This window comes from Rissa tridactyla, chromosome W, assembly GCF_028500815.1.
Source record: "Rissa tridactyla isolate bRisTri1 chromosome W, bRisTri1.patW.cur.20221130, whole genome shotgun sequence".
NCBI lineage: Eukaryota > Metazoa > Chordata > Aves > Charadriiformes > Laridae > Rissa > Rissa tridactyla.
In genome coordinates this window covers 8,118,289-8,143,413 of record NC_071496.1, presented here as the reverse complement: position 1 = coordinate 8,143,413, position 25,125 = coordinate 8,118,289, and the positions used below count along the sequence as shown (strand labels likewise).

At 44.8% G+C, this 25,125-nt stretch overlaps 1 protein-coding gene across 8 annotated transcripts in view; it reads right to left on the bottom strand.

Annotated features, from left to right (window-relative positions):
- The window catches only part of LOC128902131 (transportin-1-like), an 88,938-nt gene that overhangs the window by 38,821 nt on the left and 24,992 nt on the right, over positions 1-25,125 (bottom strand). For 5 of the 8 annotated variants that reach the window (XR_008463641.1, XM_054184542.1, XM_054184544.1 and 2 more), the window contains 3 exons: positions 9,219-9,368; positions 5,003-5,109; positions 3,515-3,648 (listed from right to left, as the gene is read on the bottom strand). Coding sequence is in view for 7 of the 8 variants with exons in the window: in XM_054184542.1 (XP_054040517.1) it covers positions 3,515-3,648; positions 5,003-5,109; positions 9,219-9,368 (391 nt within the window). In the remaining variant the exon portion in view is untranslated. Of the gene's footprint in view, positions 1-1,658; positions 1,684-1,748; positions 2,438-3,514; positions 3,649-5,002; positions 5,110-9,218; positions 9,369-25,125 lie in introns of those variants that run through there. The other 3 variants (XM_054184549.1, XM_054184548.1, XM_054184547.1) reach the window with 3 other exon arrangements.

Genomic DNA, 25,125 nt, shown 5'->3' with positions numbered 1-25,125 from the left:
TGCGATCTGGATGGCAAAGAGTTAGAATTACAGGTGTGAACGGGGGAACTGATGTATGTCAAACTGCTAAGGTTAGTTTATGGCTCCCGGGCGAGAAGCGCGCATCGTCTACTTGCTTTGCAATTGAAGTTCATCATGAAAATACTTTAGGTTTTGATATTTTAAATGGCGGAACCTGGTGTCTGCTGGACGGCAGCGTGTGGTCTTTCGGCTCAAGCACTGACCTTAACCCGTGCGGAAACCAGGAAGCCGCAGTGCAGGTGCTCCGCTCAGCCCCTGCGCTCCCGGAGTCAAAGATTACAAATGTACCGCAGTACCCGATCGCTGCTGAGGCACGAAAGGGCATTTCTGAAGTCATAGCTGATTTAGAGAAAAGACAAATTATCTCCAGAACCCACTCCCCGTATAACTCACTCATCTGGCCGGTTCGGAAACCTGATGGAAGGTGGCATTTAACAATCAATTACCGCGTCTAAATGCTAATACAGCCCCAGCCCCGCTAACGGCTGCTGTACCAAACATTGCAACTTCAACAGCTACTCTGCAAGCAGCTGCCCACCCATGGATGGCGGCATTAGATGTAAAGGATATGTTCTTTATGGTTCCCTTGAAGGAGGAGGATAAAGAGAAGTTTGCTTTCACTTGGGGGGGAATACAATATACCTTTAACAGACTCCCACAGGGGTATAAACATTCACCCACAATTGCTCATGCCGCGCTTGCCGAACTTTTACAGACAGTCTCACTCCCCCAAGGTGTAAAACTGTCCCAATATATAGATGATATTCTGATCGGAGGAACTTCTCCTGAGACAGTGGGGGAAGCAGCAGCAGCGTGTCAAGCACTAAATAAAGCAGAAATTGAGGTACCACCTGGAAAATGTCAGGGACCAAGTAAAGAAGTAAAATTTTTAGGCGCTTGCTGGATAGCAGGCAGTGCTGTGATTCCTCCAGATACCTTAAGAAAAATTGAAGAGCTGCAAATGCCCCAATCAAGGAAGGAATTACAACAATTAATGGGAACTTTAGGATACTGGAGGAAGCATGTGCCTGGATTTTCTATAATTTCCTGTCCATTATACTCACTTTTACGGAAAGGCAAATCCTGGGAGTGGAGATCAGAACATAATGAGGCAGTAAAAACTTTAATCGAAGAATTAAAAACATACCAGAGTCACTGGGACTGGTACACCCCCGTGACCCTATCAGAGCAGAACGGGGTTTCGAAGAACATGCTACTTATTGTAATCTGTTCCAAACTGGCCCCGATGGACCAAAAAGACCTCTATTGTTTAGCTCAACTGCATTTAAAGAGACAGAACAACGGTACTCTGAATGGGAAAAGGGACTTTTGTCTTTAGTCCACGCACTTAAACAAGTTGAGAAAATACATCAGGGACAACCTGTGCAAACTAGAGGACCCTTTAATTTACTAGAAGCAATCCTTAAGGGGACTGCTCCCCCAGAAGGAGTCACACAGAAACCCACTATCAGAAAATGGTATGCCTACCTAACGGGAGTAGCAGAAAATATGCAATTAACTGAGGGACACACCAAGGTTTCCAAATTGCAGATGCCCGTAAACACAGAATTAGTGCACGATGGGTTTTTCCTTCTTTTTAATGGGGTAACCTGTTTGGACTCTCCCCACAGAAAAAAAGTCTTTGTTTTCTCTTACAGCAGCCTGCAGAATGGCAAACAGAAATGCTGTGTTTGTGTTAATATTACAACAAGGATTTATTTGTGAGAGTAACACCATCAAAGCCCAAGACATTTGTCTTGACACTGAACAAAATGTTTGTCATTTTTAAACACATCTCGATGAAAATCCTGAAACTGTACTTACATATATTGGAAAAGGATGTGTTCGTATGAGAACCCTTTGTAATACTATATTCGTAGAAAACGTTACTGCAGATACAAGTAATCACTCAAATCTTTGTGTTTGTAACTTTACTAACATTATCGGATGTGACTTCAATTATTCAGCTCCTGTTACGTCTTATCAATTGCTACAATCTAATTATACATTGATTTGAGATCTGTTGCCTACACCTGTCGGAATGAATCTTACATTGGTGAAGAAACTACTACAACATGATCCCTGCATCAGCTGCTAGAACAAATACAAAACAACGGATGCAAAACTAATCACTGTTCAGCACAATACAGAAGAGATACACCATGTCTTTGAAAGAGTGAAGAACGATGAAGAACACCATTGGTGGGAAATTCTTCTTGGATGGTCACCAACAGCAATGGGAGTGTTTAATCAGTACTCAACCAAACACATAACCCAACTCCAACCACCCAAAACATACAAATTAATAAATAACAAATAGCAGTGCTTTACTGTCTACTTACCATGGATCTCTAAGCGCATAAACTATCAATATACTATTTATGGCACAGAGGCAAGAAGTGACCATACCACCACTCTGTGAAGGTAAGATGAATTGACTATAGTCACAGGGTGGAGTGTGGCGGTGTGCTCTCCCCTTTTCCCCCTTTCCTCCTCCCCCGGCTCCTGCTCAAGCCATAACCATCAGCAGGAGTTGTTATGAGTTGCACCTGGACTTTGGGGGATGGCTGGCAACACAGCCAAAACACTGTCTGGAGTGGGGGCCTAGGTATCTTGTTCCCATGGGAATATGACTATAGGTCAATTATCTTACTCCATAAATAGCGGACAGCCCAAGAGCCCTTTGAGCTCTCCTGCACGGCAGCAGGCTGCATGCCAGGATCCCCTCTTGAGTGGGGATGCTCGCTTAAGGTTCTACTCCTCGAGGCTGAGAGATTCCTTGCCGCAGCAGATTCTCGGTAAGTGACTGAGAGCATGCTAAACTTTGAAATCTTAGCTGAGTGAGATAAGGATTGACTGTGCATATATAATCCTTTAGACATAAACCGTTGACCAAGTCTGGGACTAGGACTGGATCCAGCCGCACCTAGACTCCTCTCTGAGAAGGAATTTAGAAGGCCAGGGGGTCCTTTCTGAACCTCATGACTCAACGGGAGGGTCTCCCTGACAGCTTGTCTGACCCTGGCCTCTGTGCAGTAAATAATCAAGTGTACCCTGGCATTGAATCTCGTAAAACACTGTTGCATTCACTACTAACTTTGTTAAATCACTGGTTTATATTAACAAATATTTCACTACTAACTTTGTTAAATCACTGGTTTATATTAACAAATATTTCACTACTTCTCTCTTAATAGTGAAGTTAATCACTACGCACGTGACAAATACGCAAAATCTTAAAAGAAAAAGGTTGAAAATCAAAATCAGACAGATTCTATATTTAGAAGATGTATAAAGAGGTGAGGCTGATCTATTAACTAAGCAGAAAAGCGTGGAAATTACTGATGCATGAAATCTCTGCCTTTTCTTACATCTGCACATGCAGGATCATTTAAAAAAAACTAAGCATATTTTAAACTGATCTACAAAATATCAACCTCACTGCTCACGTAAATCAATTTTTTACAGGTAACTTCAGTACACCTAAACCTACCTTATTTTTGGACTGCTGTGCTTGAAGAACTGCAAGAATTTAGGTATCATGATATTGAGTGGTTGGTCTAATACATCACTATCTAAAATTTCAGCAGAATCTTCACATATCTTCTGAAGAGCACCAAATGCACCCTGTTTAAAAATAAATAAATAAATATCTGTTCTTTTACATTTTGAAGCAAGCAACATTTTAGGTTTTGTACAGAACAGGTAATTTTAGCACACCACCACAGTAAATGTAGCTAATTAACAAAGTAAATATAGCTAACTAAATATGGAGTTCAAGTAAAACATCCTTAAAGGCTTTTTATTTAAGCACTTTATACTGTCATCTGTAAACCTTCAAGCTGAATGACTCTATCATAGATAAGTGGTAATTTTAATTTTAGCATTCAATGCTCATTTGCTCAATCATATTTTTAAAAATGCTTAAAAGAAATATCTTCTTTGAAAAATAAATGACAAGTTCCAGAGGCATTCAATTTAATTTCATATACAATTTTATTTCCTTTAATGGTTTGTTATAGGGCAAAACAGAACTCTGGACATGATGGTCAATATGAGTTTCATTTTCAAGTTTGGTTTTGTTTTTTTTTTTTCTTTTTCTTAAGAAAGCAGCACTAAACCACCACATAACAGCATAACATCTTGGACAACTGTCATATCTCTAAGGATTATTTTATACAAAATGCTTCAAACACTTATGGAGACAGCATCAAATAATTAAAATTGTGTGATCACAGATTTTTACTTTTTTAAAAATCAGACAAAACTTTTTTTTCCTCATAGCTTAAAACAGTTGAGCTGGTATTTATTTGTTTTCCTTCATAAACACTGAGCAAAAAAAGTTGATTTCACACTAACCTGATACAGCAATGACAGATCACGTTTCCAGATTAAGTTATAAGACAAATGAACAACACTACCGTTAATCAAGAGAAAATTGAGGGTCAAATTAATGATGGAGTGGATACAGTGGAGAGGAAACAGTCTATGAGGTCTGCACTTGGCCTGGTTGAACTTCATGAGGTTCACACAGGCCCACCTCTCCAGCCTGTCCAGGTCCCTCTGGATGGCATCCCTTCCCTCTAGCGTGTCAACCACGCCACACAGCTTGGTGTCATTGGCAAACTTGCTGAGGGTGCACTCAATCCCACTGTCCATGTCGCCAATAAAGATGTTAAACAGCACCAGTCCCAGTACTGACCCCTGAGGAACGTTACTTTTTCCACGCTAGATGCTATGACTACCCATCTACAGTCTTATTCTGCTTTGATGCAAAGAAAACAAATTACTTTGAATGAACACTAAGAACACGGAATGCAGGTAGAATAAAAAGTATCAGATTTGAGAGACTGTTCTCTAAAGAGATTATATACATGCATATACGCACACACAAAATACTATACATATATATAGTACCTATGAAGAGAGACAAAAATAATAAAATTTAGATGATAATCCATTTCAAAATAAATCTCCTTACCTCACAGGTATTGTAATCTTCAGAATCCAACAGGCTGCAAAGCTTTGGTAAGAGTTCAGGCCAATTCTGTAATTCCCCTTTTGAAGCAATGGTTGTTATCAGAATGCCTAAGTGAATCAGAGGAATAAAAGAAATGAGATTTCATATATCTTCACAGGTTTGACACCAATTTTTCTCATTTTACTTCTCTCAAAGATCTAAGGAGTTAAGTAATTTCTTTTTTTATTGAGCTGGCAAGTATAAAAGAGGAAGCACATTTAATTACAAATGGTATTTCAAGGGCTTTGAAATGCAAAGGCAGGTTGTTTCTTCCTGCTACCACAAAGGGCTCAAATGTGAGAAGTCAAGCACAAAGTAATTCCAGTTAAGGAAATAATGCCTAAACACTCCAGGGCAGGTTCTAAGTTTACTAAAAAATGTACAAATCTTGACCTCCAGTATACAGAGTATCCACCTCAAAGTCACCTCCTCTTTATGAAAGCATGAACATGGGAAGCTGTCATTCAATAAACTTATAACCCAATGGTAAATTATGTGTTCACAACTTTACTATGTTTACACAAAACATTAAGGACACATTTTAAGACTGAGATACCTACTAAGAGCTTACACACTATGGCAGGTCATCCAGTGATCAGCCATAGGGGTTGGCTGATTCAGATCCAGCAAACAGATAGGATGGCCCAAAGAGTCAGTAATTCCATTTCCAGCACATACAGAAACCCCAGAAAAAACAAATTAGGTGACAGGAATGGGGAAGGCTGCTTATAAACTAGGACTGACTATGAGTCTATTTTGCCTCAACTAGTAATCTCCCAAGTGACAAGTGATGAATAAAAGCTTTCCTAAGCTTTTTCATTGAGCTAATCACCATTTATTCCAAAGAAAAAGAAAAATTCAGAAGATGACAAATGGTCTGTCTGTACTTGTACTATGTGCAAGCTTTCACAGTTAAAGGAAAGACTATTTGAAAACTACTTTAAGCGTTCTTCAAAAAGGCTTATCCTAGACAGCAACAGGATAATCCAGGAGGAAACACTCCTAGGCAAGAAGCAACTTGAGGCCATTGTCCCCTTGCAACAGAGACATATGCAGTTCAGACCATACATGTCATTACAAGCTTTCTGTAAAGGTCTGCAGAGAGGCCATTTAATGTTGTGCTAGGTGGGTTGTTTTTTTGTTTGTTTTTTTAAACAATGAAGAGACACTTTGGTGGGGACAAAAATAAATAAATAAATATCAGACTATCAAGAACTTAAAGAGGCAATAGGTTTGAAGCTTTGCAAAGGGTTTTAAGAACACTGAGGAAACAGCCATATAAAATAAAGTTTTAGGCACTATGTTCACGTTAAAAGAAATCTATATGGACTTCTAATGAGCTTCATCTCCTTTCAAATATAAAGTATTTCCCACCCGCCTGCTGCTTTAGTTGGCCAACAGGGGACAGAAGACACCAGAGATCTGCCTTTGTGGCTACCTCTGCAGCACAAAGAAACAAGAACATCAGAAGAATAATCAAAGTAAAGAAATAATCAATTTAGTAGCTTGCAGCTTTTTGACAGCTTTCTGAGCAACATACTAAGCTGCGAGGTTAGAAACTGGAAACTTAAAATCTTTATAAAGGTGGTCTTTGATTTATAATGAACTTAACTACAAATCAGTATTACAGAATCTGTCAATATTTCACTTGACAAATGTGAAATCTAACAAGTACAGCAGTCGAGCTAATTGAGCAGTAAACACATGAGAGAACAGACTCCAGAGGGATGTCAGAAATTGTTAAAAACAGAATTGTAATTATCATGACAGCATCTTTTATGTCACTATTCCAATTACATGCAACCCCAGTTTATAGTATCAACTCAACAATAAAAAATTTGAACATAAAGAAAAAGCAACTATGCTTCAGTACTTTCATACCAATAACAGGACAGGGGAAAGGTTGGGGGTTTTGGGGTAGTGGTTTGCCTCTGTAGCTCCTAAAGTTGATTTCTGAACTCCTCAGTTCTAAAAAGTTGAACTTCATGACAAAATGCCCCCCTCATAGGGCAATCATTAACTTTCACTTTCCTTCTGCAATGAAGCTTTCCAGTCCTACCATGACTCTTAAACATCCGAACTATTTCTCCCGCTTACTTTTAAGCAGGGAGCTACACTAAGGTCCTGCCTAGACTAGAATCCCCAGAAAGATTTAAGAACAGTCATAGACACCTCCTAAATAGATGTATTTATTTCCTGCTAAGTTTGTGGGTCCCCCATATTTTAATGTTGGCACAAGGATTTTTAAAACCTGTACCACACAACACAGAGAAGTTCCACACTGTTACTCATTTGGGGGTTTAAACAGGGAAAAGCTAAGGACACAGCAATGTGTAGTTATCATTCGGTCTCAAATCATAGTTCTAAAATAGACTTTATTGCCATCTTCATTGTCCTCAGTGAGGTGACTTCTGAGAATGGGATTAATCAGCTCATCTCCATCTTGGTCAAATGGTATCAGCTTTTGTCTGGTTAGCACCAGATGACAGAGACCACAAAGTCTGTGTTACTTCTTCCCTGATGCTATTTTGATGTACTTCCTCATCTTCCTCTCAGAATTCCAGAGATCTTATTTGCGGTTGGTTCATTAAATTGATAGTGCTTGAACAGCAAAAACATGTATGCATCTCAAAGAGCACCTATGACTAGCACATGCCAACTCATATGCTAACAAGGCAGCCTAGGCAGGTAGCAATATATTTACACCTAGCTAATATCAAGACACCAGTGAGTACTGGACCAACCTCACTATTAAGACAGAGGCCTACAAGGATCCAACATATAATTACTTCACACAGGAGGGTGCAAAACACACACTAAATGGCAACTCTTATTATGTAAGCATACAGTTTGTCAGTTGGTACACATCTTCAGAGTTCACATATGCTTGAATAATCCCTGCAAGGACCACTTAAAGCTCAACAATAATTGAGCTACTAATCCACAAGTGTTTCCTACTAGGAGAAATCAAAGAATAAACTGCTCAAAACCAAACAACAGCCTGCACCCTCCCCCAGCTGCCACCATCACCATACCACCTTAAGACAGCAATCCAAACAGAGCTGTAATATATTCTTATATTCTTTAGTCAGCTCCATTGTACTCCACTGACAACAACTATGAACAAACAAGCACAACTCTTCTACAACCTGAAATCATGAAAGTACCTGCCACTCAAAGACTTGTTTCTACTGTCATTAAGGAAATGGGGCATTAATAAAATTCCCAGTAAAGCAGCTTCACAAGGGATGAGACAGCAGGAAAAAGCAAAGAGATGGACATTTTTCTCTAGTCCAAAGTCCTTAACCCAGATGTCTGGAGAAGGAATCCTATACAAAAAGCAAAGGATTCTAAAGGAGCAATAACTGGTAATTATTTTATAACAGAAATCAGCTGATACAAGCTGAATTCCTTTCTGAACTTGCACCCACCCCTGTTTTTTTCTACTGTACTTAAATATACATTTATTTTACTTTTTTTTAGTTTTTAGAGTGGACGAGGAAAATTACTACAATTGTAGTAATTGGGGGAAATCATACTCTCAAAGAGCAGACAGAAAAGCAATATTACCTAGAAATAAGTGAAAATAATGCAAATATGCATGTTATGGAAGAGGTGTACTAAAACACGGTATTTAGGAAATCAGAAATCCATGCAACAAAACCACTTCTAGCTGATACTCTGACCACCACACTTTATCTACTGTTTTCTGACAGAAGGTATTTAGAAAACAGAAACTCATTATGTTAATGTGTGTCACTCATGGTATAATGATTCCCTGAAGAGGTGCGCATATGGGGGGGCAGGGAGGAAATCAGCTAACAGAAGTGTTTTATTGTTTTATGCAAGTGGAGTACTGAAAGTTCTGAAGTCAGACTTTTACCTTGTTCATGGTTTTAGGTATAAAAATTGGGAGCGAGCTGAATTTTAGTAGATTCAAGTAAATTTATGTTCAGTCACATTTTAAGAGATATGAACTGAACTGCTAAATCAGTTTTAAAAGAATATAAAGCAAAAATAAGCGTGACTTTCATATATTCACACTGAAGATTAATATCAACATCAAAACATGGTGCAGTTCTGACAGTTATCAGAAACAAACAGTTTTACGTGTTTAATAGCTCTCCCATCAGTAACATTTTTAGTGTGCAGAAGACAGCAATAAGAATAAACTTACCTACAGTAGCTCTAATTAAGGGGGAGGAATCACCAATGTTGTTCAGACATTCACTTTTAATGAAGTCAGTTACCCCATTTGGAAAGTTGTGAAAATATGCTTTTACATTATTCTTCAAGATGAGACCGCTCAAGGAACGTGTTGGTTCATCTGCAACAGAAAATAACAACATTCAAACTTCAATCAGATCATAGGATAAAGCAGATTTCCAGAACAATGCAACAAGATCAAAGCTTATAGTGAGAGATATTAATCTTTATTTCCTTATCTCTTCTTCCACATACACCCATCAATTCATGTAGCAAAGTCTTTTCATTTCAGAGTTCACTATTTCTATTTATTCAAAATCAGAATATCAGTATTGCAAATTCTACATTTTAAAAAAGTTTTGTATAGATATAAGCAAGGAACAGATCTGAACTCATGGGATATAGGAGACTCATGAAAGAGATTAGTCAACTAAAGACATTCGGACATTCTGATTATACTGACAGGGTTGCTGCAGCACTATTACTGTATGAAATAAATGACAACCCAGCTTTCAACACAGTAAGACCTAGAAATGAGGTAGGGACTACACAGTAAATCCGTTGCCCCCTACTCCCACAAAAATAGTGTTTTATTTTTGTACAAAATATTGTACTCCCTTCAGATACCATCTGTTCTATTAATCTATTAAAAGATTAAAGAGGGAGGAGAAAAAAGGCTTTAAACAATGTAAACAGGTAAGTGTTATATAGTGTGAACCATAAGAAAAAAAGCCACCAGAACTGACCTAAACAGTCATTAATCAATTAATTAATTAATTAATTTAAGTTTAAGCAACAGTTTGAGTTCTCTTCACTGAGCTCTTTTTGCCTGCAAATTCCTCTAAATTAGAAGGGGAGGAGTAGAAAAAAAATAGCCTAGATCTTTCAGTTATACTGGAGCAGGCTCATGTTTAGTTCTTCAACCAAGGGCATAAATAACTTGGTATTACTTCTGAAACATGCTGAAAGTGAGATCTGAATGTTCTGCACAGATAGGATTAGTTTATAGTATAAGAAAATTTAAATTTACAGTTTACAGCAATCCTAATCAACACATGAAGCTACTTTTAATTAGCATTTTAGCCACTTGGGTTTTTTTTGTTTTGTATGAAGCTGATGCTGTTTAGCCTCAGTAGGCAGTTAAGCCCCACACAGTCACTTCCTCACTCCCCTCACAGTGGGATGGGGGAAGAGAATCGGAAGGGTGAAAGTGAGAAAACTCGTGGGTTGAGATAAAGACGGTTTAATAAGTAAAGCAAAAGCCGTGCACGCAAGCAAAGCAAAACAAGGCATTCATTCCCTGCTTCCCATCGGCAGGCAGGTGTTCAGCCATCTCCAGGGAAGCAGGGCTCCATCACGCATAACAGTGACTTGGGAAGACAAACGCCATCGCTCCGAACGTCCCCCCTTCCTTCTCCTTCCCCCAGCTTTATATGCTGAGCATGACGTCATATGGTCTGGAATATCCCTTTGGTCAGTTGGGGTCAGCTGTCCCGGCTGTGTCCCCTCCCAACCTCTTGTGCACCCCCAGCCTGCTCGCTGGTGGGGTGGGGTGAGCAGCAGAAAAGGCCTTGACTCTGTGTAAGTGCTGCTCAGCAGTAGCTAAAACATCCCTGTGTTATCAATGCTGTTTCCAGCACAAATCCAAAACATTGCCCCATACTAGCGGCTGTGAAGAAAAAAAACTCTATCCCTACTGAAACCAGAACAGAAGCCCTGATTTTGGCAAGAAGTAAGGATGTTCAAAGTTCCTTTGCACCAAGAGTTACAGTTTACACACAGATCTATTCTAGGCCTTCAAAACTATTAACATCCCAACAGAAATATAAGCAAAAAAAGATATATAAAACTTCCAAATATAAAGTATTTTAAAACTAAAAGTTACTGTGTCACAACACCAAGATTCTCAGTACACCCATGATGACTGACTGAGGGCCATTAAAAATACTTTCTATTGTGACCTACACTAGTTAGAACAGAAATGGTACTTTTCAGAACAAGGGGGGATTTGTTAAAATTCATTTTAATCAACTGATTTTATTTGAGCTCCAAAACCAGAATGCCATCATAAGAACATAAAAACAACATTAAAAAGTATATTTCAGTCTTCCTAACTCATAGAATGTCATAGGTTGGAAGGGACCTGAAAGATCATCTAGTTCCAACCCCCCTGCCCTGGGCAGGAACACCTCCCACCAGACCAGGCTGCTCAAAGCCCCATCCAGCCTGGCCTTGAACACCTCCAGGGATGGGGCATCCACAGCTTCTCTGGGCAACCTGGGCCAGTGTCTTACCACCCTCAGAGTGAAAAATTTCTTCCCAATATCTAATCTAAATCTACCCTCTTCCAGTTTGAAGCCATCACCCTTTGTCCTATCACTACATGCCGTTTTACAAAGTCCCTCCCCATCCTTCCTGTAGGCCCCCTTCAGGTACTGGAAGGCTGCTATAAGGTCTCCCCGGAGCCTTCTCTTCTCCAGGCTGAACAACCCCAACTCTCTCAGCCTGTCTCAGCATTATTTTTATGCTCTGTAACTATAAATGTATTGATTTACAAACATAGCTTTTACATAGAATTAAGTAACTTTATAAACCAGGAATCCACCCTAGGCATATATATTTGAAACAATTTTATAACTTCACCTACACTGTAGGTTTTAAATACCCACCACCTTCTAAACAATGGAAAATAAAAGTCGCTCCACTTCCACAGCACTGCATTTCAAGGGCCAACAACTTTTCTGGGAGAATGGATTTATTATTTTAAACAAAAACACTGAATACTAGATGAGAGGACAAACCTCTCTCAAATAAAGAACTTGGTTATGAGATGTGAAAAATATTACTGTTATCATTACTTGGCAAGTCAAATCAAGTAATGTTGTCATTTTGTTTAAAGTTTTGAAGATGTCAATAACAACAGTCAGGTGGAGAATAACCTAAAGAAAGAAGTTCTCACTTGAACTCTTGATCAGTCTTAGGTCTGCCTGAAATACTCTCCAAATTCAAAGCAAAATCTCTGCATCTACCATTACACAAATTTAATATGTTCAATTATGATTTCTTTACATAACTATAATCCACTGACAAGTATGCACATCTTCAAGAAATCCAGTCCTCCATAAGCAATTACTAAGAAGTAACGTTGTGTCTGTCCAGGAAGGAAGTCAAAAGAGTTTTCCTTTAATTTCCACATTATTTAAGGCCCTTGCAAGCCACAATGAAAGCATTCTCATTAGCAGAAAAAGTTAGATGCAAAATCAGAAAATCATAGAACCATTTTGGTTGTAAAGGACCTTTAAGATCATCAAGTCTAACTGTTAACATAACCCTGTCAAGTCTACTGCTAAACCATGTCCCCAAGCGTCTTTTAAACAACTCCAGGGATGGTGATAACCACTCCCCCGAGCAGCCTGTTCCAGTGCTTGACAATCCTTTCCATGAAGAAATCCTAAACCCCCCTGGCGCAACTTGAGGCCATTTCCTCTTGGTCTTCTCTAGGTTGTAGTGATCATGAAAAGATAGAGTTCAGGATCATGGGTACTATGCACAAAACAACAAGAAGTAAAATTACAACCTTGGACTTCAGGGGGGCTAAGTTGGACCTCTTCAAGAGGCTACCAAGATGACTAGGGGACTGGAACACCTCTCTTATGAAGAAAGGCTGAGGGATTTGGGTCTCTTCAGTCTGGAAAAAGGACGACTGAGGGGGGACCTTATCAACACTCATAAATACTGAAAGGGTGGGTGTCAGGAGGATGAGGCCAATCTCTTTTCAGTGGTGCCCAGGGACAGGACAAGAGGTCATGGGCACAAACTTGAGCATAGGAAGTTCCACCTAAACGTGAGGAGGAACTTCTTTACTTTGAGGGTGGCAGAGCACTGGAACAGGCTGCCCAGAGAGGTGGTGGAGTCTCCATCTCTGGAGACATTCAAAACCCGCCTGGACACGTTCCTGTGCAACCTGCTCTAGGTGACCCTGCTCTGGCAGGGGGGTTGGACTAGATGATCTCCAGAGGTCCCTTCCAACCCTATGGTTCTATGATTCTCGCCTGTTACTTGGGAGAAGAGACTGACACCAATCTCACTATAACCTCCTTTTAGGTAGTTGTAGAGAGCAATAAGGTCTCCCCTGAGTCTCCTTTTCTCCAAACTAAACAACCCCAGTTCCCTCAGCCACTCCTCATAAGACGCTTCAGCAGCTTCATTGCTCTTCTCTGGACACGCTCCAGCACCTCAATGTCTTTCTTGTAGTGAGGAGCCCAAAAATGAACATAGTATTCGAGGTGCGGCCTCACCAATAACGAGTACAGGGGGACAATCACATCCCTAGTCCTGCTGGCCATACTATTCCTGATACAAGCCAGGATGCTGTTGGCCTTCCTGGCCACCTGGAAACCCTCAAGGGTGAAAACTACACACACAACTCCCTCTCTGAAACGCTTATACACCAATGCACGCAGCATGGGGAATAAGCAGGAAGAGCTGGAGATCTGTGTGCGGTCGCAGGGCCACGATCTCATTGCAATTACAGAGACATGGTGGGACAGCTCACATGACTGGAATGCTGTCATGGATGGCTATGTCCTTTTCAGGAAAGACAGGCCAGCGAGGCGAGGTGGTGGAGTTGCTCTCTATGTGAGAGAGCACCTGGAATGCATCGAGCTCTCACTAGGGGCAGATGAAGAGAGGGTCGAGAGCTTATGGGTAAGGATTAAGGGGCAGGCTAATATGGGAGACACTGTTGTGGGTGTTTCTTACAGGCCACCTGATCAGGATGGGGAAGCTGATGAGGCTTTCTACAGACAGCTGAAGGTAGCCTCAAAGTCACAGGCCTTGGTTCTCATGGGGGACTTCAATCACCCCAATATCTGCTGGGAAGACCACACAGCCAGGCATGCACAGGCCAGGAGGCTCCTCCAGTGCATTGATGATAACTTTTTGACACAGGTGGTACAGGAGCCAACAAGGAGATGTGTACTACTGGACCTGGTACTGACAAACACAGAGGGACTGGTGGAGGACATGAGGGTTGGGGGCAGCCTTGGCTGTAGTGATCAAGAGAAGATACAGTTCAGGATCATGGGTACTATGCACAAAACAACAAGAAGTAAAATCACAACCTTGGACTTCAGGAGGGCTAACTTGGACATCTTCAAGAAACTGCTTGGAGAGATCCCACGGGCTAGGGCTCTGGAAGGCAAAGGGGCTCAAGAGAGCTGGTTGGTATTCAAAGACCACTTCCTCCAAGCTCAGGATCGGTGCATCCCTAAGAGCAAGAAATCGGCCAAGGGACGCAGGAGACCTGCATGGTTGAGCAGGGAGCTTCTGAAAAAGCTCAAGTGGAAGAAGGAAGTTTACAGTAAGTGGAAGAAGGGACTGACCCCTTGGGAGGATTACAAGAATGCCACCAGGGCATGCAGGGATGAAACAAGGAAAGCCAAGGCCTCCTTGGAATTAAACCTGGCCAGGGATGTCAAGCTCAACAGGAAGGGTTTCTTCAAGTATCTCAGAGGCAAAAGGAAATCTAGAGAAAACGTGGTCCCGCTGTTGAATGAGACAGGAGCCACGGTGATGGAGGATGCGGAGAAGGCAGAGTTACTGAATGCCTTCTTTGCTTTGGTCTTTACTGCTCAGCCCAGCCCTCAGGAGTCACAGACTTTGGAGGTAACAGGGAAAGTCTGGATAAAGGAAGACTTCCCCTTGGTTGAGGAGGATCAAGTGATAGATCAATTAAGTCAATTAGACATCCACAAGTCCATGGGTTCTGATGGGATGCACCTGAGAGTGCGGAGGGAGCTGGCAGAAGTCATTGCTGGGCTGCTCTCCATCATCTTTGAAAGGTCCTGGAGAACAGGCGAGGTGCCTGAGGACTGGTGCCAATGTCACTCCAGCCTTCAAAAAGGGCAAGAAGGAGGACCCAGGGAACTACAGGCCAGTCAGCCTCACCTCCATCCCTGGGAAGATGATGGAACAGCTCATTCTGGGCATCATCTCAAGGCATGTGGAGGAAAAGAAAGCTATCAGAAGTAGGCAACATGGATTCACCAAGGGGAAATCATGTCTGACTAATCTGATAGCCTTCTATGATGGCATGACTGGATGGATAGATGAGGGGAGGGCAGTGGATGTTGTCTACCTTGACTTCAGCAAGGCTTTTGACACCATCTCCCACAGCATCCTCATAGGGAAGCTTAGGAAGAGTGGGCTAGATGAATGGACAGTGGGGGGGATTGAAAACTGGCTGAAAGACAGAGCTCAGAGGGTCGTGATTAGGGGCACAGAGTCTAGTTGGAGGTCAGTGACGAGTGGTGTCCCCCAGGGGTCAGTACTGGGTCCAGTCCTCTTCAATATATTCACCAATGACCTGGATGAGGGGATAGAGGGCACCCTCAGCAAGTTTGCTGATGACACAAAGCTGGGAGGGGTGGCTGACACATCAGATGGCTGTGCCGCCATTCAGTGAGACCTGGACAGGCTGGAGAGTTGGGCAGAGAGAAACCTTATGAAATTCAACAAGGGCAACTGTAGGGTGCTGCACGTAGCCCCACACACTGGTACTGGTTAGGGGCTGACCTGCTGGAGAGCAGCTCTGGGCTCCCTGGTTCAAGGAGGACAGGGAACTACTGGAGAGGGTGCAGCAAAGGGCTATAAAGATGATGAAGGGACTAGAACATCTCTCTCATGAGGAAAGGCTGAGGGATTTGTGTCTCTTCAGTCTGGAAAAAAGACGGCTGAGGGGGGAATCTTATCAATGCTTATGAATACTTAAAGGGTGGGTGTCAGGAGGATGGGGCCAGGCTCTTTTCAGTGGTTCCCAGCGACAGGACAAGAGGTAACAGGCACCAAGTTGAACACAGGAAGTTCCACCTAAACATGAGGAGGAACTTCTTTACTTTGAGGGTAGCAGAGCACTGGAACAGGCTGCGTGGAGAGGTGGTGGAGTCTCCGTCTCTGGAGACATTCAAAACCCGCCTGGACGCGTTCCTGTCCAGCCTGTTCTAGGTGAACCTGCTCTGGCAGGGAACTTGGACTAGATGATCTCCAGAGGTCCCTTCCAACCCCTATCATTCTGTGATTCTGTGAACACTGCCGGCTCATATTCATCCAGCTGTTGACCAACACCCCCAGGTCCTTTTCTGCAGGGCAGCTTTCCAGCCACTCTTCCCCAAACCTGTAGCGCTGCATGGGGTTCTTGTGACTCAAGTGCAGGACCTGAGACTTGGCCTTGTTGAACCTCACACCGTTGGCCTCTGCCCATCAATCCAGCCTGTCCAGATCCCTCTGCAGAGCCAACCTACCCTCAAGCAGGTCTACACTCCCACTTATCTTGGTGTCATCAGCAAACTAACTGAGGGTGCACTCAATCCCCTCATCCAGATCATTAAACAGAATCGGCCCCAATACTGAGCCCTGGGGAACACCACTCGTGACCAGCCGCCAACTGGATTTAACTCCATTCACCACCACTCTCTGGGCCCAGCCCTCCAGCCAGTTTTTATCCAGGAAAGAGTACACCAGTCCAAGCCACGAGCAGCCAGTGGATGCTGTGGGAAACCATGTCAAAGGCCTTACTAAAGTCCAGGTAAACAACATCCACAGCCTTTCCCTCATCCACCAAGCAAGTCACCTTGTCATAGAAGGAGATCAGGTTAGTCAAGCAGGACCTACCTTTCATGAACCCAGGCTGACTGGGCCTGATCACCTGGTTGTTGTGCATGTGCCACGCGATTGCACTACAGATGTTCTGTTCCATGACCTTCCCAGGCACTGAGGTCAGACTGACAGGCCTGTAGTTCCCCAGATCCTCCTTCCGACCCTTCTTGTAGATGAGTGTCAAATTTGCTAACCTGCAGTCAACTGGGACCTCCCTGGTTAGCCAGGACTGCTGGTAAATGATGGGAAGTGGCTTGGTGAGTGCTTCCGCCAGCTCCCTCAGTACCCTTGGGTGGATCCCATCTGGCCCCCATAGACTTGTGTGCACCTACATGGTGTAGCAGGTCGCTAACCATTTCCCTTTGGATTATGGGGCTTTTATTCTGCTCCCTGTCTCTGTCTTCCAGCTCAGGGGGCTGGGTACCCTGAGAACAACTGGTCTTACTATTAAAGACTGAGGCAAAGGCGGCATTAAGTACCTCAGCCTTTTCCTCATCCTTGGTCACCATGTTTCCCTCTGCATCTGTCTGCATCTGTCAAATTGGCCAATGGCTGGCAACAGATGCTCTCCCCCAGCCTCTCGTGCACGGAGAGAAGGAGGAGATATAAAGAGAGATTTATGAGTTTAGAAGAAACTAAACTACTTTAATGAAATATTGAGAATAAGATAAAAAGGAAAATAATGAAATAGATACAGTATATACAAAACTGTATTAAGCTCCCAGGATGACATCACTGGCAAGCACTGCGGAAGTCCCAGGCTGGACTCAGCGACAGGTGGGAACTGGATTCCACAGATGGAGTCAGGAACACACCAATCGGGATCAAAGGCAGATGAACAGACAGGGTCCTCCTCGGACGTCAGCCACTGAAGGAAGAAGGTTGGCCGTTTGATCCCCTTTGACTGAGCACGGGGCATGGGGCAGATGGGATGGAATACCCTGTTGGTCAGTTTTGGGTCACCTGTCCTGTCCACTCCTCCCTGCAGGTGGGATGCTTTTCCACTTCCGACTCTCCAACGGGGCAAATAACGAAATTAGCTGACCTTGGTTGTTATAGCAATAAGTCTAAGCAAGAGCCTCTCTGCGTACCATTCCTTGGCACAAACCGTCTTATCACTCTGAACAAACCGTTTTAGACACAACATGCTGTTAATTTCAGAGAGTTAGAAAAGGCCTAGCTAAGAAATAAAACTACAAAACAAAAAGTTGGTTCTGTTTTACCTCAAACCAGGACAGCATCCAATAAAGGATGGAGATTCTCCTTAGCCCTCCTTTTGTTGCTAATGCATTTATAGAAACTTTATTATCTTTTACGGCAGTAGCCGATTAAGTTCTAGTTGGGCTTTGGCCCTTCTAATTTTCTCCCTGCATAACCTCCCAATATCCTTGTAGTCCTCCTGAGTTGCCTGTCCCTTCTTCCAAAGGTCATAATCTCTCTCTCTCTTTTTTTTTTTTTGGTGTTTCCTGAGTTCCAGAATAATCTCTCTGTTCAGCCAGGCTGGTCTCGTTCCCCGCCAGCTCGCCTCTCAGCACACGGGGACGGCCTGCTCCTGTGCCTTTAAGACTTCCTTCTTGAAGAATGTCCAGCCTTCCTGGACTCCTGTGCCCTTCAGGACTGCCTCCCAAGGGACTCTGTCAACCAGGCTCCTAAACAGGCCAAAGCCTGCCCTCCGGAATTCCAAGGTAGCAGTTCTGCTGATACCCCTTCTTATTTCTCCAAGAATTAAAAACTATAATTTCATGATCTCTGTGCCCAAGGTGGCCTCCAACCATCACATCCCCCACAAGTCCTTCTCTGTTTGCAAACAAGAGGTCCAGCAAGGCACCTTCCGTAGTTAGCTCCCTCACCGGCTGTGTCCAGGAACCTCGTAGACTGTTTCCTCTCCACTGTATCATATTTCTAGCAGACATCTGGTGAGTTGAAGTCCCTCATGAGAACAAGGGCTAGCGATTGTGAGACTTCTCCCAGCTGCTCCTGTTGGAGCAAGTCCAGAGGAAGGCCACAAAATAATCAGGGGGCTGGAGCACCTCTCTCCTATGAGGACAGGCTGAGAGAGTTGGGGTTGTTCAGCCTGGAGAAGAGAAGGCTCCGGGGAGACCTTATAGCAGCCTTCCAGTACCTAAAGGAAAGCTGGGGAGGGACTTTGTCAGGGAATGTAGCGATAGGATGAGGGGTAACGGTTTTAAACTGAAAGAGGGGAGATTTAGATTAGATATTAGGAAGAAATTCTTTCCTGTGAGGGTGGTGAGACACTGGCCCAGGTTGCCCAGAGAAGCTGTGGATGCCCCATCCCTGGAGGCGTTCAAGGCCAGGTTGGATGGGGCTTTGAGCAACCTGGTCTGGTGGGAGGGTGTCCCTGCCCAGGGCAGGGGCGTTTGCGCTAGATGTTCTTCAGGGTCCCTTCCAACTCTAGCCATTCTGTGATTCTATGAATATTTCATCTGCCTCTTCATCCTGGTTGGGTGGTCTATAAACAGACTCCCACCATGATATCTGCCTCGTTGACCCTTCCCCTGATTCTTGCCCATAAACACTTGACCCTTTCATCACCATTGTCAAGCTCTAGACAGCCAAAACACTCCCTAACACACAGGGCTACCCCACCACCTCTCCTTCCTTGCCTGTCCCTTTCTGAAGAGTTTATAGCCGTCCATTGCAGAACTCCAGTTGTGAGAGTCATCCCACCATGTTTCTGTGATGGCAACTATATCATAGTTTTCCTGCTGCACAATGGCTTCAAGCTCCTCCTGTTTGTTGCCCACGCTGCATGTGTTGGTGTAGATGCACTTCAGTTGGGCTACTGATCCCACCACCTTCTTTGGGGGAGAAGCCCTAATGCCTACTGTGTGAGCCGATGCAGGCAGGATGCAGGAACAACCACAAAACCACAGATGAAAGGCAAGGAACAAGTTTAATCTTGATACCGCATGGATCAGGGAATCTCCAAAGCAGCACCCGAGCAGAGGCATGCAAGCAGTGGACACAGGCACCGTGGAGCGAGAGTCCTTATTAGCAAGAGAGGCCTTGTTAGCAAGAGAGTGAGAGTGCACAGACTCCGTTCTTGCCGGTATTTCAAGGGTTCAAGCAGGCCTAGTTTTCCCACTGTGCTTTGATCTTCTTCAACAACAGGCCAGGATTCTCAAGCGGCTAGATAAGGTGTCCCTGAGTCCATCGCAGACTTATGTCATCTAAGTGCAGATGTTCTACTTGCAAGCACCCAAGACTGAACAACAATTAGTGTGATATATGTGTTTCCCAGCACCCCAGGTGCAAGTCACTTGAGCATATTTACAATCCTCCTCACCGATCTTCCATTACTTTCCCACACCTACGTGACCATTCTCAGATGCTTCTGCAGTTTCTAACACATCAACAGCCCTTGTGTCTGCCACTGTGTAGATCTCCATCCCCTACCTCCCCTGAGATGGCAGACCAAAGGCTCTTGCTAGCACACCGTCCCTGAAACATCGGTGTGCCGCCCCCAGGCTTATCTCTGGCGAGTCTGGTGTTATCCCTTTCCCCTTTCAAATCCAGTTTAAAGTTCTTTCAATGAGCCCTGCTAACTCCCATGCAAAGATCCTATTCCCCCTTTGAGAGGGGTGTACCTCATCAGTCGCCAGCAGGCCTGGTGGCATGTAGACTGACCCATGATCAAAATCCCCAAAATTCTGCTGGTGACACCAGGCTCGGAGCCAGGTATTGATCTGCTGGCTCTTCCTGTTCCTTCCCTCATCATTCCCTGCAACTGGAAGGATAGAGGAGAACGCTACTTGTGCTCCTGATCCCTTAACCAGTTGTCCCAAGGCCCAGGAGTCTCTCTTGATTGCCCTTGGATGACTTCTTGCAACTTCATTGCTGCCTACCTGAAAAATCAATAATGGACAACAATCCGAGGGCTGTACCAGGGTAGGAAGCTTTCTCTTCACGTCTTTAACCTGGGTCCCAGGGAGGCAGCAGACTTCCCTAAGAAGTGGGTCTGGTCGGCATATCCGGCCCTCTGTTCCCCTCAGAAGAGTCTCCTATGACAGTGACCCGTCTTCTTTTCTTTATGAAAGCGCTTTTCATGCAGGGCGTAGGCCGACTTAACCTTGGCGACACCTCTTACCTAGATGAACCATCGTCCTCGCCATTGTTCAGTTCCACTTGCAGAGCCTCATATGTAGTACTTGGGAAGGTTGGGTAGTCACGGAGGAGACGCACCTGCTGCATCAGGCAGGAACTTGTCGCCATTGCCCCCTATCCCTTAAGTCACCGCATTCTGCCAGGTGGAGAGAGGATAGGGAATCCTCCGTATCATGTATCCTGTCTGCCTGTTGGGCCTATCCCAGCAAAGGTAGGGTGCAATTCCTGTAGTCTCTCTCTCTCGGACTCCCTGATACTCCTCAAGCTAGTCACTTCCTCCCAGAGCTCTGTCACTAAGTGGAGGAGTTCTTCTACCTGGGCGCACCTCCCATAGGCGTGCTCACTGCTGCTGTCCGATACTGGCATAAGAGTAGGGTCACCCTGCAGGCTGACACCTGGGTGTCAGCATGTTCCCACCGGAGCTCTGTCTGGGAAGCTACGTCAGTCGTGGTGGGTGCAGAGCTTAGAGAGGTTATGCCTTTCTGCCAGGTGGATACCATGACTCCCTGGTTGAGCTGGCAGCGTTTCAGCACCCTTCCGTGCAAACTGCTGCACCACACCCCTGCTGCCACACCATGCCCTGGTCGACAGCATTCCTCAGGGCCTACTTTTATATGTGTGGAGGGACTTGGTTGCCATTGCTCCTGACCCCATCCAGGTCTCGTAAGCTGCTGTCGTGCAAGCTGCGGGCTCCTGGCGGCGCTCTCAGCTCCCCCTGAGATTTTCCAGGTTCGGGAAACCCCCCTGTGCACTGCACTAGAGCGCTCCGCTTCGGATCCTGCCGGCACCAGAGCTGCTTGCCTCGGCAACTGAGAATACAACAGTTACTCCTTCTGTACCAGCCAGCAGCATCTTCTTGGGGTGGGGGGTGAAGGAAATCAGAGTTCCAACCAAAGTCTGATTAGAATATGGTACATTAGTCGCTATTAGTATAAATTCTAATACAAAAATATTAAGTGTAAAGGAAAAAACATTAATCCTTTAGAATGCGTAGCTATGATCACAAAAGAGACAAAGCAACAGCTTCAATTTAACCAAGCAGAGATACAGCTACTATGAAGCTCATTGTGTCAGAAATCAGCAGATTAGCCAGTTGGTTTAGTTAAAAGTCAAGGGCATATTAAGGTGAAACTTCAGCACTGTTTTTTCTTTATGGACTATCCCATGGGATGCTCTGGTATGAAAAAGCTTAAATCCATTCCTTTAGCCAAATAAGAACAGAAGGACTATTCTTCATAGAAAGTGCACAGTAAGTCCACAGACTTGCAACAGAGATTCCAAGGGATTCATAGTGAAAGTCACATCTCTGCCAAATGAAAAAGAATTAAAGAAGCAAGAAAAAGGAGAAATATTAAGAACAAAAAGCAAAACCAATTATCACCATATTGAGAGGTAACAAGCAGATAACACAAAGATGGACTTAGTGGTAAACAAACACTAACCATTTGAGCTTGAGAAGCAGCACAGAATCTGATAATCGGGCATTTTTTAAATACTACACCATAGAATCACAGAATCTTCATGGTTGGAAAGGACCTTTGAGATCATCGAGTCCAACCAAACAACCTACAATCTCTGCCACTAGAGCATGCCCTGAAGTGCCACATCTAGACGTTTCTTAAACACCTCTAGGGATGGTGACTCAACCCCCTCCCTGGGCAGGCTGTTCCAGCGCCTGACCACTCTTTCAGTAAAGTAATTCTTCCTAACATCTAACCTAAACCTCCCCTGCTGCAGCTTCAGACCATTTCCTCTGGTCCTGTCATTATTCACCTGGGAGAAGAGGCCACCACCCACCTATCTCCACCCTCCTTTCAGGTAGTTGTAGAGAGCAATGAGGTCTCCCCTCAGCCTCCTCTTCTCCAAGCTAAACATGCCCAGCTCCCTCAGCCTCTCCTCATATGACCTGGTCTCCAGACCCCTCACCAGCCTGGTAGCTCTCCTCTGGACACGCTCCAGCACCTCAATGTCCCTCCTGTACAGAGGGGCCCAGACCTGAACACAGCACTCGAGGTGAGGCCTCACCAGTGCTGAGGACAGAGGCACCATCACTTCCCTGCTCCTGCTGGCCACGCTATTCCTGATACAAGCCAGAATGCTGTTGGCCTTCTTGGCCCCCTGGGCACACTGCTGGCTCATGTCAAGCTGGCCGTCCACCAGCACCCCCAGGTCCTTTTCTGCTGGGCAGCTTTCCAGCCACTCTGCCCCAAGCCTGTAGCATTGCTTGGGGTTGTTGTGACCAAAATGCAGGACCTGGCACTTGGCCTTATTAAACCTCACACAGCTGGCCTTGGCCCATCGATCCAGCCTGTCCAGGTCCCTCTGTAGAGCCTTCCTACCCTCAAGCAGATCGACACTCCCACCTAGTTTGGTGTCATCTGCAAACTTACTGAGGGTGCACTCAATCCCCTCATCCAGATCATTGATAAAGATATTGAACAAAACTGGCCCCAAAACCGAGCCCTGAGGGACACCACTGGTGACCGGCCGCCAAGAGGATTTCACCCCATTAATCCCAACTCGCTGGGCACGGCCATCCAGCCAGTTTTTAACCCAGCGAAGAGTACACTTGTCTATGCCATGATTCACCAGCTTCTCCAGGAGAATGCTGTGGGGGACGGTGTCAAAGGCCTTACCAAAGTCCAGATAGACAACGTCCACAGCCTTCCCCGCATCCAGAAGGCGGGTCACATGGTCATAGAAAGAGATCGTAGAATAGAAACATAGAATTGCTGAGGTTGGAAGGGACCTTTGAGACCATCAAGTCCAACCATTAACCTACCCTGACAAAAACCACTTCTAAACCATGTCCCTAAGTGCCCCATCTACCCTTTTTTTAAACACCTCCAGGGATGGTGAATCCACCACCTCCCTGGGCAGCCTATTCCAATGTTTAATAACCCTTTCAGTGAAAAAATGTTTCCTAATATCCAATCTAAACCTCCCCTGACATAACTTGAACCCGTTTCCTCTTGTCCTATCACTTGTCACCAGGGAGAAGAGGTCAGCCCCCATCTCTCTGCAACCTCCTTTCAGGTAGTTGTAGAGGGTGATAAGGTCTCCCCTCAGCCTCCTCTTCTCCAGGCTAAACAACCCCAGCTCCCTCAGTCGTTCCTCATAAGGTTTGTCCTCCAGACCCCTCACCAGCTTTGTAGCCTTTCTCTGGACACGCTCCAGCACCTCAATGTCCTTCTCGTAGCGAGGGGCCCAAAACTGAACGCAGTACTCGAGGTGGGGCCTCACCAGTGCCGAGTACAGGGGGATGATCACTTCCCTAGTCCCGCTCACCACACTGTTCCTGACACAGGCCAGGATGCTGTTGGCCTTCTTGGCCCCCTGGGCACACTGCTGGCTCATATTCAGCCGGCTGTCAACCACCACCCCCAGGTCCTTTTCTGCTGGGCAGCTTTCCAGCCACTCTGCCCCAATCCTGTAGCGCTGCATGGGGTTGTTGTGACCCAAGTGCAGGACCCGGCACTTGGCCTTGTTGAACCTCATACCATTGGCCTCAGCCCATCGGTCCAGCCCGTCTAGATCCCTCTGCAGAGCCAACCTACCCTCAAGCAGATCAACACTCCCACCCAGTTTAGTGTCATCTGCAAACTTACTGAGGGTGCATTCGATCCCTTCATCCAGATCATTGATAAAGATATTAAAGAGAACCGGCCCCAGCACCGAGCCCTGGGGGACACCACTTGTGACCGGACACCAACTGGATCTAACTCCATTTACCACCACTCTCTGGGCACGGCCGTCCAGCCAGTTTTTTACCCAGCGAAGAGTACACCTGTCCAGGCCATGAGCAGCCAGTTTCTCCAGGAGAATGCTGTGGGAAACGGTGTCAAAAGCTTTGCAAAAATCCAGGTAGACAACATCCACAGCCTTTCCCTCATCCACTAAGTGGGTCACCTTATCATAGAAGGAGATCAGGTTTGACAGGCATGACCTGCCTTTCACAAACCCATGCTGACTGGGCCTGATCACCTGTTTGTCCTTCATGTGCCATGTGATGGCACTCAGGATGATCTGTTCCACGACCTTCCCAGGCACTGAGGTCAGACTGACTGGCCTGTAGTTCCCTGGATCCTCCTTCCGGC